This window comes from Panulirus ornatus, chromosome 48 (genome assembly GCF_036320965.1).
Source record: "Panulirus ornatus isolate Po-2019 chromosome 48, ASM3632096v1, whole genome shotgun sequence".
NCBI lineage: Eukaryota > Metazoa > Arthropoda > Malacostraca > Decapoda > Palinuridae > Panulirus > Panulirus ornatus.
Window position 1 is genome coordinate 26,557,304 of NC_092271.1, and position 13,640 is coordinate 26,570,943.

Here is a 13,640-nt window from a genome sequence, read left to right on the forward strand (position 1 = left end):
TCTGCCGCATCTTTGTTTCATCATAAGAGTTGCTTTTTGAGAATTCAGTGCCTTCAGTAGCGTCGCCATGCTAGATGTAAACAGGAAGTATGGCGTGGGAGGGCCGACCAGGCCGTGATGCGTCGCCATGATTGCGTTCGACGCAAAATTATCTGTTGAAGGACTCTAAATAACCATCATTATTACTACGTGTAGATACTACATCATTTTCAACATTTTCATCCATTGTCTGGGTTTTATTGTAAAATCAACTTAGTGGAAGATGTATAAGATTTGATTGCTTTTCCATATATTTAGCTTGAACGAAATATTCCGATGTTCTCTCCATCATATATGAACCTGCGTTAGTCACATTCCACGAACGATGGTGGGGTCGAGGATATGTGTTCCTCCGTCGTGTGTACCGAGAAAAGTAGGTCTTTCTGATTATATTCAAGACTCTGACAAACTTATACTCAAGTGGGCAAGTTCTCGAAAGCACTCGCTGAATTTGCGAATGTACCTCATAGTCATCCCCGGTGATCTGTTGCGGAATTAGTAAAGTCTGATGTTTGTGGATCTCATGACTTATGGCGTACTTCGTTCTCAACGACTTGACCGACTGATGTGCGCACGCGCGTGACGATAGAGGTGGAAAGCGCATGAATCATCGTGTTGCAAAAAAAAGGATATCTATAATTTGTACAGTCCACACCTTCTGCTTCACCTGATGCGCGACACAGTACCTGCTCAGAAGACTTGCACACGGTGGTTCTCGCGGTCACAGACGAGGATGTTCCCGTTGGACATGACCGCTACGCCCTCAAGGCCCTTGAACTCGCCCTCGCCGGATCCCCAGCAGCCGAAGGCCCTCAGGAAGGAGCCATCGGGGTGGAAGATCTGGATGCGGTTGTTGCCGCTGTCAGCCACGAAGATGTAGCCTTGGTCGTCCACAGCAACACCCCTGAGGACCACGATGAGAAAGATCTCGTGAAAACACTGATATAATTCCATCTTACGTTATGATTATTAGGTAATGATTAGCATCATCATTGTCATAAATGATCGACTGATGATGATAGAGAATAAATACATTACTGGGAGTATTTCAAGGGTAAGTAAGCTGAGGGAAAGTGAAACTCACCTTGGGAATTTGAACTGTCCTTCCTCGCCGCCCTCGGACCCGAAGGTCGTCGTGACTTTGCCGTTGATGTCAAATATTTGGACACGATGGTTGTTAGAGTCCGAGACGATGACTCGGTTTGTGGATGAGACGGCGATGTAGTGCGGGTGCTCCAGCTGCCCGGGCTTGCTACCCATTGACCCGAACTTGCCCACGAAGGACCCGTCCGACTGGAAGACCTGCACGCGGTGGTTCTCCTTGTCACAGACGTAGATAAACCCGAGGGCGTCCGTCGTCACTCCCCATGGGTATGAGAAGCGACCATCACCGCCGCCTTGACTCCCGAAGGATCGGAGGAACATACCAGAAGGATCAAATATTTGAATTCTGTGGTTGTATCGGTCGGCAATGATGTACTGACCGATCCTGTTGACAGCTACACCTGCCAGACAATCAAATTCACCTTCTGCGCTCCCGTAAGATCCGAATTCCTTTATGAATTTGCCTTGCTGGTCAAATACCTGCACGCGATGGTTGCTCGAATCAGCAACTACAATGCTGTTGTCGGGTCCAACAGCGATGCCTCTTGGCCATGTAAAGTTTCCTGGTTCACTACCCCTACTCCCGATCTTAATTAAGAGGCGTTGCTTCTGCAGGTACTGGCTCCTATGTAAACTTCCGAATGGAGTAGGAACCAGTGTACCTGCTTGTGGGAAAGTAGGGGTAGCGTGCACGTTTTTTGAATCATCTTCAGAAGATTCTCCCTCTTTGGCTAGGCCAAGAAGATGCGAGGAGCGAGACCGGGAGATGGCTCTGCCCCCTGATGCGCTGCTGGATCCAGGGCGACTGAGTGCACTGCTCGCACCGCTGGTACTCGCGCCCAGCCCGCTGCCAGAACTGCTGCCGCTGCTGCTACCCAGACCAGTACCAGTACTTCTACTGGAGCTGTCTGATCCAGCTATTCCGCTTCTGTTGCCGTATTTGTTCTTGAGGTAACGAGCCCAGTTGGAGAGCTGGGAGGAGGAGGAGGAGCCGTCGTCGCCTCCGGCACTACTACTACTTCCTCCCGCTGCTGATGCTCCCGTGCTGGAGATGTGGGTCTTGGACGGAGATTCGGAATCTACTCGGCCATAGCGGCTACGGTAACTGGAAGTGGAGCTGGTGTCACCCGTAGCGCCCTCCTCATCCTCTAGTCCCGCAGAGCTTTTGCTCCGCGCGAGACGCTGCCTTCTCTCCTTCAGTTCTTCGAAGCGAGCTCGGCCACTGCCGTGTGTTGTGGTGGAGGGGGTTGAATCATCGTTATCGTCAGGACCTATAACAGCTGAACTTTTAGAACGGCTAAGGAAACGACTTTGGAAATTGGGTTTGGAATCCTCCTCGGGCGCGCTGGCCCGTGAGCGGTTCAGGTACTTGCTAGAATAGGGGTACTTGGACTCGAACTCTTCCTCTTTATCCTTGGTTTGAGACTTCGAATTATCGATGTACGATGGTCGTCTGTGAGTGCTGACTCCCGAGTCAGTACTAGCGCCGCTGGAGGAAGAGGTTCCGTACCTGGTGCTGGTACTGCTGCCGTTGCTGTTGTCACTGCTGCTGCCATATCTACTACTTGCGTAACCAGAGTCAGGTACGCTGGTGGTAGCAGAAGGGTACGAATTCCTTTCTCCCCATCTGTTTCTAGGACTAGAATTAGAACTGGTACTACTAGTGCTACCGGCTACATCACGAGACTGGGCACTCCTCCCCAGTAAGGGCCCAATGTCCGGACGAGAGTATTCAGATGTCGTCTCCTTCTCCTCCTCTTCTTCCTCTTCCTCCTCGGAGGACTCTTCACTCTCCTCAGACTCGGAATCTTCTGTGGTTTCCTCATCATCATCATCATTCCCTGATTCCTTCGAGGCCTCTACTGAAGGAGTGCCGGCTCGGCCAAAAAAACGCGACTGAAAACGTGAACTACTTGGCGCAGACGATCTAGATGTACTCTCGACTTTAGATGTGGACGGCTTCGAGTCGGTCCTCATGAAGCGGTTCTTGAGCTCCTCCGTAGAGAAGGCTGCACCCGTGGCTTTCTTCGGTGAAGCTGACCCATCACCAGACTTGTTGCTGTCGGTGCTGTTCGACCGTGACAAGCGACGCTCATAGCTTGCGGTGTCGAGTGTCCGCGGGCTTCGAGTGCCACTCGTGTTCTTGTCCTTATCTCCTACAGAAGAGTTAGATGAAGAGCGGCTAAAGGGATAGGAACGCTGGGCCACGCTTGTAACTCCCGTATCTACACTAGTCTTGCGGGTGGGAGCAGTGCTTCTGGACGAACTGTTGGCACTGGCTTCCGTTCTAGAGCCACTGTACTCCCTCCGCCGGCTGGAGTCATCTTCGCGAGTGACGGAAGATGCCGGAGAGTGATTGGTGGAGGATCTGGGCGAGGTGGAGGTGCGATCACTGCGGCTCTGCCGCTCGTCTTCCCTGATGGAGGAGACGCGTTCACCTGCAGGCTTGGATGTGGTGGTGGTGGTTGTGGCGGGGGTGGTATTCGCAGCTGAGGACGCGGAGGAAGCAGTTGCGGCGGTGACTGCCGTCGCTCCTGAACTGGTCGACTCTGTCACTTTATTTTGTTTCTTTATCTTATCTATCTCGTCCTCACTCGTCTGGCGCGTTGTTTTGCGCTGGACCGGGGTAACGGGGGGTTTGGGTAACGTAGGTTGTACAGTCTTGGGTGGTTCCTCCTTCTTCTTGTTCTTTAGCTGATCCCGCTCCTGAAATCGCTTCATAACGCGCGGCGAGTCGTATAGCCTGACGATGCCGGAGAGTGGGCCGCGAGAGACATCTTCCGTGTCGAGTACGCGCTGGCGTTTGGGTCCGTCCTCTTCGGCGAAGCGAACCGAACGTTCTTCATCTTCTTCTTTGCGCATGAACCTTGAGCGGAACCTCCGACGCCCAGTGTCAGCCGGGGAATCCTCGTCGTGCCTGCGTGGACAACAGATGAGCTGGGGTAGGGGTAGTGGCCACGACTAAAATGGACAAGACGAGATGTTGCATTAGTTGCAAGGGACGATCAGGAAGTCTACACCGACAACAGGACTACTGTCATGGACATCCTGTCACAAAGTTACTCCGTTTAATACATATTGGACGATTCACGTTAATGAACAGGCATGACGTCAGAACCAGAGAGAAAAAAAAAATAAAATTATTTTTGTAAAATAATCAACATATTGCGACATCAAAAATGGTCATTAGTATTTTTAGTACCTTAAAATTAGCAATAAACGAGAGATTCTTCGTCTAGAACTATATAGTCTTATAATAATTCACGGAATGTTATCATACAGCCAGTGTTGCTGGTATGGCCGTAGGCGTTGCAGTCTGAGGAGACACAGACGTCCAGACGCCCTGGGATATGGCGTTATAGTGAGGTACGTTAGTGCTGTTATACTCGTGTGGATAAGCCAGGGGATAGGATGAAAAGTGTGGGGTGCAGAGCCTTGAGGTTATGGACGGGGAACGGAAGCTACACTTCTTCACAGGCTACGGACGAACAAATGAACAGCAGAAAATGCTAACAATCATCATGTATTTCTAACAATATTGTACTTTAGTATGACCTGGATAGTCAGTGTGTATTTAGATATAGTCGGTCTCACATTCTAGGGGTCCTCTCCACCAAAGGTAAAATCAATTCACAATTATGAACGCTCATGAGTTGCCATGCGAGAACTGCCCTTTGGCCCCACCCATTTAATTACTTAGCCAGTCATAGCACTGTATATGGATGACGTCACCTTTGGGGGCGGAGCCAAGGTTGTGTGTACAGGTTGACCGAATTTTTTTTTTTATTTGATTGAGAACGCGAGACCGACTATACCTTTCGACGTTCCTCTCCCCAAAGCGTCTGCGCATGAGTGGCGAGGTCCTGCCTGAGCCATAGTAGCCGTCTTCCTGGTCCCTAAACTGAGCCGCTAGCCGGTGGTCGCTCTTGCTCTTCGTGAGACCTGAGCCCATGGAGGGGCCGGAGGAATAGCCATCGCACATCTTGTTGGTCGAGCTGAAGGTTAGGTCGCCCAGTGTGCTCAGGCTCGAAGCCAGCTGTGTATGACCACACCCACTCCATCAGTGACATCCCATATATATATATATGCAGTGGTAAAAACGCTCGAAACAAAATCTTTCGGTTATGTATTTCAAAGGAAATTAGCAGTTTTCGAAGAAACATTGAAAGGTGGAATTAAGCTATACAGTTTTAAGGGGCAACTTATCAATTTCAATCCCATTATGACGACATTAAGCCATACTGAGTTACGATAAGATCTGTGCATTAAATTACTTGTACTTTAAAAATGGAAGGTATATTCATTCCGTAATAAGTCCAGTTTTTACTAACCTTGTTCAGGTCGTCAGGGGGATTAAACCTGGCCCTTCTGCTGTAGTCACCCCCTTCGTAATCAAAGCTTCGAATGAACTCCATTGTCTTCAGGAAGATGTCCTTGGTGTCCATAAGTTCAGAGTCGTCCCATGGCGTGTTGTCATCCATGTGTTTCTCCGCCAGTTCGATGTTGGCTCCGATGTTGGAAACCTCCTGGTCCAGACTCTCTTTGAGGGTCATCATGTTTCGAAGCTCGGTGTTGTAGTAGTTCTCAATCTGGTCGGTACACGGGCATGAGTCTCCGTCTTCATTACTGAATAGTGAAATCTCACAAATATCATATACTAATTAATGACATAACATGAAGACAAGTAACCTAAGAAAAGTTCATAGAGTTTATAAAGTTAAAAAGAGAATCAAGTTATAAAGAGATTCAAACCTCCGATTTCAGGAAATCACATCGGTCTCGAACAGACTTCTGCAGACGTTTAGAAATGTTCTCGATTTCCTCAGTGACGCTGCCGGTGTTTTGTTTGAGGGAGACGATGTTGCGCTCCACGTTGGCTAGTTGGTCGTTGAGGCGATGGGCCGCACGCCTCACCTGCACAAACAGAGCTCCATATCAGTTTATGTCTAGAAAATATCTGCTATTCCACAGTAATACAGTGAAAACTTGAATATTTATATTCATTTACCAAGGAAATGGAAGTCAAAAACAATGAAAAAGCATTGTTGGCCTTCAAGGAAGTCGCAAGTGCCTGAAGTCAGGAAAAATCACCAGGCCTTCACCATGTTTTGAGAGTTTTACAAAGTTCAAAAGAGGTTTCTCAAATACCACGACCTTGATCATGGCTTTTATCAGGTTGAAGTATTATCCTATACTGGACACGAAAAACTTGGACGTTTACTCGTGTGATAGAAGAACAGATACTTCTGTTCGCCCAATAAAAGGTTAATTTCCTTCAGGAAATCATCCTGGCTGGGAGCCACAGTCAAGTGATGTTCGTCCATCCTACAACATATAATCATTGCTCAGAACAGAGACGTTCAAGCCTTCGTGTCTCACCTGGTTGTTGATGCGGCCGATCTCCCGCTTAAGGATATCGGTGTGGGCGGCCTTACAGTCCTCGCAGATCTTCTTTTCACAGTGAGCACACACAGACAGGTAACTCTTCTCGTTACAGACGTTACATCTTTCCATATACTGTCCTGCAAGTTGAGACGCAGCGTTAGTGATAGAAAAAAAAAAAAACATTCTAGCTTATGGCATTTGCTAACGAGAAAATAAATATATCCAAAATTGCATAGAGTGAATTGTGCAATAGCAAAATTATGTTGACATGGAGGAAATTTGAATAACCATCTTAGTAAGAGCGTTCGTCTGACCTGTGTGGGGGTCCGGCGTTTCGCCTGTGATTTCGATGTGAGCCTCGAGGAACCTCTGCAACGTCACGTTGGATGGGAAGCCCTGCACCCCATTGTAGGGGATCCGGTGTTCCGCGCGACACTCCGGGCACTTCACCTGCAGCGGCGGACACACACAGACATGATATTAACACTGCCTGACGAAGGGTCTTACGTTACTCTATGTTTACATGAAGATTTGAGATGGGTTATGGGAATTTATTTCTTCTTGTGGTGAGTAGGGATGCGGGACTGACGTGTATTTCGGTTACCACAATATATGTTTCGTAGACATTCGACCAAGCATCCTAAGTTGTGTTCCTCCAGTTTTTTGTACTGTGTGTGTGTGTGTGTGTGTGTGTGTGTGTGTGTGTGTGTGTGTGAACTCACCTGACGACGGACGTAGTCGACGAGGCCCTCCATGCAGGGCTCCATGCACACCGAGTGCTGGCATGGCAGCAGCTTCGGGTTCCGGAACCGGTCGAGGCAGATGCAGCAGGTGAGCAGCTGCTCGAGCTGATGCGCCATCTTGACTTACACCGCCTGTCCTGCAAACAAATGACGAATTGGTAATCATCCAAGCAAGACTTCTCATAGTACGATTAACATTTTCCTATTTCAATGAGACACAAGGGATATAGATGAGAAATAAGGGATATAGTTTATTTCTAATACTATTTCCAAGTCAATTTATGCTGACCTGGACGAGGTCGAAAGCAAAGGAAGGTAATATCTACCAGAAATGGGTCAGTGGCAACGTTTTTAAATGGACGAAGCAACGCGTCGGTAGTGTAAACATTTGCTGTGCTGGTGGCTGACATTTGATTTCACAACAGAGGAGGTGGAAGTTGTTGGTTTACGTGTTATACTTTGAAAATATAATACATTAATACATCAAGAAGGATAAAGGAAGCATTTAGAAGGAATCATTGTACAGTATAATGAGAAGAACTTGCACATTAAAGGCTGAAGATTATGACTTTCTAAGTAAACATTTACTTGCTCTGTTGCCACTGTACCCAACGTCTGTCAGTTCAGCCTAAGGATTTGTCAACCATCATATTGTCCTAAGCTCTTGATCTCTGTAGTCCGACAAAACCCTCCTCAGTTCCAGATGTCCTAAAACGTTTTCTTCCAGTCAGAAATCAAGAGAGGTATTCTCAGCTGTATCTCCAGTCACCTCGGCCTGGATCCGGCTCTCGCAGACCCTAAATCGCCCGCCCCAGCACCTGGTCAAAATGAGTTAAGAAACTGAAATATTTTCTTAAGCTTAGACAGAGCAATGGCGTTGGTGACGGCAGGGTTGGCTGGGATGAGACGGACCAAGAGTTTACCATAATATTATTTTCATGAATCATTGGAGAGAAGCGTGGGAGGAATCGTTATCTTTAACTCTGAGTTCAACATTTTTGTCCATAATACACCTGGGTGTAGGTGTCTACACGTCTAAATATTTATGTTTCTTTGTTCCCCTTGACCTCCGTCAGCAGCAAGTAGACGATGAGAAATATGACATCAAGTACCCCACTAGAAGCCTGGGCCCAGCCCGGGCTGCTGTGGGGGTAGAAGACCCCAGGATAACTGTTTCAGATATACTAGGAATATGATAACCAGTTCCTCATAAACAAGTAACCCATCCAGAAGGATATGAATCACACCACGAAAAATACTGCTAAATGTCGCAGTGGTACGGGTATTCTAGTATATATCTGCAAGACTTGTCAGGAACGCTGTCACTTCAAGATCCCACCAAGAGTGGCTCTTGTACCCACTGGGAACATATCAAGTTTCCTATCGGAAATACGATCTCAAGAATGATATCAATTAATGATAGCAGTCTAATGACCACCGACAGTAAACACGGTCAACGTAACTACAGACGAGCTGTTGAGTTACACCGACATCTGTGCGAGAAGGGAAGTTCCTGAGTGCTTCACTCACCTTACTCACAAGGTGTAGCAACCCTGGGGGACGTGGTGGGTAAGCCTCACGTCCCAGTGGCCAGCACACACACCCACACGCACATGACCTTATATCGTCATACTACGAGGTAAGCCAGAGTTCTGACGTCACCTCGAACACCATCAAAGAACGCGAGCTAAAATGTTCATCCTATCCCCTAAAAGCTTTGGTAGATTGCGAGGAGCCAAGCCGCCCTCATTGGATGATTTTGACAGCTTTAGGCAGAAGAATCTCGGCGATTTGTTGAGGATAATGTATGGCTGTAGTGGGGATGTAGGAAGGTAGAGTGAGTTGGCGCCAAGAATACCCACGCGACCGCCGCTCAGGTGCCAAGCCAGCCGGCACAGTGTCCCGACCCGTTCGCAAGACTGTGGCTTCAGCAACAGGGCACTCACCGGCCCCGGGGTTAATCACATGCGCCCTCACCTCTGATTCCTGCAGTCCCATGCAATTTCCTCTTCAATGAACGCCTGAGAATCACTCATACACGCTCAAACATAACTGGTTGTCACTTGGCTTTGATGATGCGACTCCAACATCTTCCAAAAGACACGAATCTTGGCGGATGTAAAGGGGTTGTTCCAAGCTCTGGTGGGATGAGACATTCAGGTAATGGTGGCTTGACTGACGATCTAGACACCAAGAACTTCCGACGGTTTTTTTTTTTGCTTGCGCTCACTACCTTCTGTTGCTAAACTACCCAACAGACCCAACCTTGTATAAGTACAAACCCGGATCACATACGTGGAGATGAGCAAGGCTTGGGAAATAGGTTTGTATTCACAAAGTTAACTTAAGCCAATACATTCTGTGTTAGGACACAATGAGGTTATCAAGTTCTGAAGGGGTTATTATTTGCCACACTTGGCACGTCGTCGTTCGTCCTGGGGTAAAAATCCGAGCGACGGGAGCAGTGTCATCCGTTAGTGCCTCGCCCGCCAAGAATACTCCCTCTCTCCCTGCCTGCCTGATGTGATGTGCTGGTGCCCCTAGTGGTGTTCCCGGTGTGGTGGTGGATGGGGAGCCCTCGTTGGTGCCCATAGCGCTCAGGTGCCCCTGCGCTCGTCCACCCTCACAACACAGGATGCCTATTAACACGTACATCTGCAGTACAAGACATCCAGGTAACCACACGTGCCCACATACTCTGCCGCCCCACCCTCCGCCATCTGTGTGTGACGCCACAGCTATGCACCTGTCATCTCTCCCGCGCACTATGTGGGACCTACTCTCCTCAGCGTCAAACTGACATTCTCTTCAAAAACATCCAACATTTTCTTGCAACTTGAAAAAATCACATACTTTTCTTTCTGAAGGCAATAGAGAAGGAGACAAATCGGTATCATAACTGGCACTTTGGCAAAATACTGGCCAATGAAGAGAGTTCTTTATAATCTGTACGGTGAACTCGGGAGCCAACACACACACACACAATATGACGATCAAAGCCTTAGCAACCAACTGCCTTTTAACCCCGTAATAAGCAATAGCAAGATGATGTTACGTATGGCGCAGTTCAGTTCATTTGTATCATTAATTGAAAGATCTTTCGATTTCTTTGTAACTATTAAATGAAGTGAGGAGTTGCTTTGGTGGTATAGGGCAGTAAACTTATTATTCTATACGTATCTGAGGTTTGATTAACCAGAATTTATCTTTTGGTGACTAGTGTGTATATACATATGTGCATATATACAAACGCATACACACATGTATCAGATTCGTTTTCTGCCTTGAACTTCACCCTCTGGCCCTCTCACACACACATGACTTTGTCGAGGGCCTTACATGAAGGCCAGCTCCAGTTCATTCCCTCATGTACAACCCAGGACTAGTCAGCTCAGCAGTCATTGTGTTGAGAATTCAAATTTGCAGACACGCAAAAGAAAACACCTGGACTCCTGCGAGAACTCACAGATGAATGATATTGCTCACAAGTCATCACTGAAGAATAATATTGCTCACAAACCATCACTTGTAGGCAGAGAAAATGTATATTTATGGCATTCATTCCCTCACTGCTCCGTACCTCAGCTGCTCTGTACATTGCATGTATACAAACAGTTAAGAGACACTCAGACCAAATACTTATAGACAGATTCATAGATGGTATTTTGCTACATATAACAGATAATCAAAATTAACTCAGGGGTTAGCTACAGAGAAGAGAAACTGGGAGAAGCACCGTCAGCCAACGAGCGATATAGCTGGGGCACGCAAGTGGGTGGCGTCGGTGGAGCGCAAACACGACCTAACTTCGCATTTCATATTGTTACGAACTCAGTGCTTATTCGAGCATGGTCGCCAGTAACATATATATGTTACAGATACTATATTGATCCTTGTCTTTGCAAGGACGTTAGATTTGTTATATTGCATAACAGGGTAACGCTATCTTAACGTTATGGGATTAAAGCAAACACCAAGGTTAGAATTACTTATAATGAAAGAATTCAAATGTACAAGGTGAACACATAAATCAGGCACGAATCATTTACGTTAACGCTGAACATGAGTTAACATTGAACATGAGTTAACATTCCAGAGAAGATTTCAAACCAGGAGATCTCTTTCCTTTATGACACTTTGTTCGATAGATTACACTTAGACCTACCGTGACACAGTAAACATCATCGTTACACTTAGCTAAACCTGACGTGGCACAGTAAACATCATCGTTACACTTAGCTAAACCTGACGTAACACAGTAAACATCATCGTTACACTTAGCTAAACCTGACGTGGTACAGTAAACATCATCGTTACATTTAGCTAAACCTGACGTAACACAGTAAACATCATCGTTACACTTAGCTAAACCTGACGTGACACAGTAAACATCATCGTTACACTTAGCTAAACCTGACGTGACACAGTAACATCTTTCAAACTAGGGCAGCGGTGGCTACGGGGTTCGAGACAGGGAAAGCCTACATTACTTTGCTGGGCGCGGGAATACTGAAGGAATCGATTCCCAGACGATTGTCTGAGCCTGGCAAGAACAGCTAGCCACGCCTCGACCCGCCACCTATGGCTACGATAGGTCAGAATGACACAATTGCCCTTGATAGGTCAAAAGACTGATTGTCACGCCCTCAGCTTGACGTGATTGGCTGAAGGAGGCCTAAGGTCCGGCCCACATATTCATACTTCTTTGCTCCCTTGTCCATGACAGCGGCGAATGTACGGGATGACAGACCCCGCAGCTGGCCCCACACCTTGCCCTGACGCCGCTGGTAAGGGTTTGGGTGCTAGAGGACTGGTCAACATCTGCTACAAGACATAATTGCTAGGACAATTAACGCGGTCAGGGAAGATAGATTCGAGCCCATAGCAACCACACCCTACACCAAGGCACACCATATACAGAGATACACCATACTCAAATATACGAACATGTGGACACACACACACGTGTTCGTAACAATATTTCCAAAGTAAAAGAGAGAGAAAAAAAGAAAGCTCAATGAAGTAAGATAAGGAAGATATGACAACACGTTAACCACATCATTAATCAAGACTGATTATGGTCTTTCCTCTCAGTAGACAACATCCCGTAATTGTACTTGACACGCATCCCTCAAACACAACACTACACCGCACGGTAAACTACAATGTCTCGACCTCAATACGTCATTTATGGAACAAATGAAACACGCACACGACGCTACATCTATAACAATGTGGGCACCAAAACGCACATCAGAGGCGTCATTCTTACAAACTCATTCTCTCTCTCAAAAAAAAAGAGTGAGAGAATCGATTGTTGGGTGTATTTGCGTACATGTGGGACACGTGACCACTGCTTCTGCGTGTTTTGCCGTTGGCTGGCAAGCTAGGCTGGGTGCTCATCATGCCAGGGACAAGTGTATGGCCTTGTCTCTGATCCTTATTCAATAAGGTTTGAAAAAGGAGCGGATATGTTTTTAACAGTTGGTAGGGAGGAAAAGAATAGGAGAATAGCATAACATTGGATAAAATCCAATAATTTAACAAGTTAGAAAAAAAAAGAAAAACACATTTGCAACTACAGTCAGTTTGGCTGTTCAGGGATACATCGCAAGTCCGTGTGTGGCTCAAGGTAAAGCTCAAGAGAAGACTGCGTCAGGTGACCAGGAGGAGGAGGAGAAGGAGGAGGAGGAGGGTCATCTCGTCTCCTCCGTCATCGGCAACGGCCATTTTGTGGAGCGGTGGGGCGCGTCGCACGGTCGCTTACCCTCGCTGTATCTGGGGACAGCCAGGCGCCTCCCTCCACAACCACATGCACACCACCTTCCTCATCGACGCTATGTGTGAAGAACTTGTGACCGTAGCTGATGGTCGTTGCTACACACACACACACACACACACACACACACAAAGTCACTGGTTTCAGTACTGGAAATTATCTTTGTTGACCTACAAATAGAAAACAAGGTAAGCATCATTTCCCTTTAGGCAAATTAATATTGGTCTTATCGAATTTTCCTTTTTCCCCCCCAGCTGTCAACAAACGGGTGAATTAAGGGAAGAAAAAGACAGCCAGTCAATTTTCATTGCCAATTGCGCAAAGGTCAACAACACCTATACAGTTTCTTTGTTCCATTGCTATACCCCACCTGTGAATCGACACTGACCAAGGCAGTCCTTATAATTACTCACGAGTATTGAATATTGATGTAGTTTTTGATGCGTATATTCTATAATTTTGCGACTGTTCTATAACAATATCTTGCAGGATGAGCGTGAAATATACCTCACACTGAAGTTCTGGCTGCTTTTGCGTAGGAGGTTCCAGTTATATGAATGTTCGTGCTTTCATTCTCAAAGGACCATGAT

General features: G+C 46.9%; 1 protein-coding gene across 5 annotated transcripts in view; it reads right to left on the reverse strand.

Annotated features, from left to right (window-relative positions):
* Positions 1-13,640, reverse strand: part of tn (tripartite motif containing protein thin) — a 73,673-nt gene that overhangs the window by 2,343 nt on the left and 57,690 nt on the right. For all 5 annotated transcript variants that reach the window (XM_071690291.1, XM_071690292.1, XM_071690293.1 and 2 more), the window contains 8 exons: positions 7,251-7,408; positions 6,843-6,978; positions 6,523-6,665; positions 5,896-6,057; positions 5,475-5,732; positions 4,959-5,179; positions 1,124-4,060; positions 726-943 (listed from right to left, as the gene is read on the reverse strand). In XM_071690291.1, the coding sequence (XP_071546392.1) occupies positions 730-943; positions 1,124-4,060; positions 4,959-5,179; positions 5,475-5,732; positions 5,896-6,057; positions 6,523-6,665; positions 6,843-6,978; positions 7,251-7,388 (4,209 nt within the window). In that variant the 5' untranslated portion in view covers positions 7,389-7,408 and the 3' untranslated portion in view covers positions 726-729. The remainder of the gene's footprint in view (positions 1-725; positions 944-1,123; positions 4,061-4,958; positions 5,180-5,474; positions 5,733-5,895; positions 6,058-6,522; positions 6,666-6,842; positions 6,979-7,250; positions 7,409-13,640) is intronic.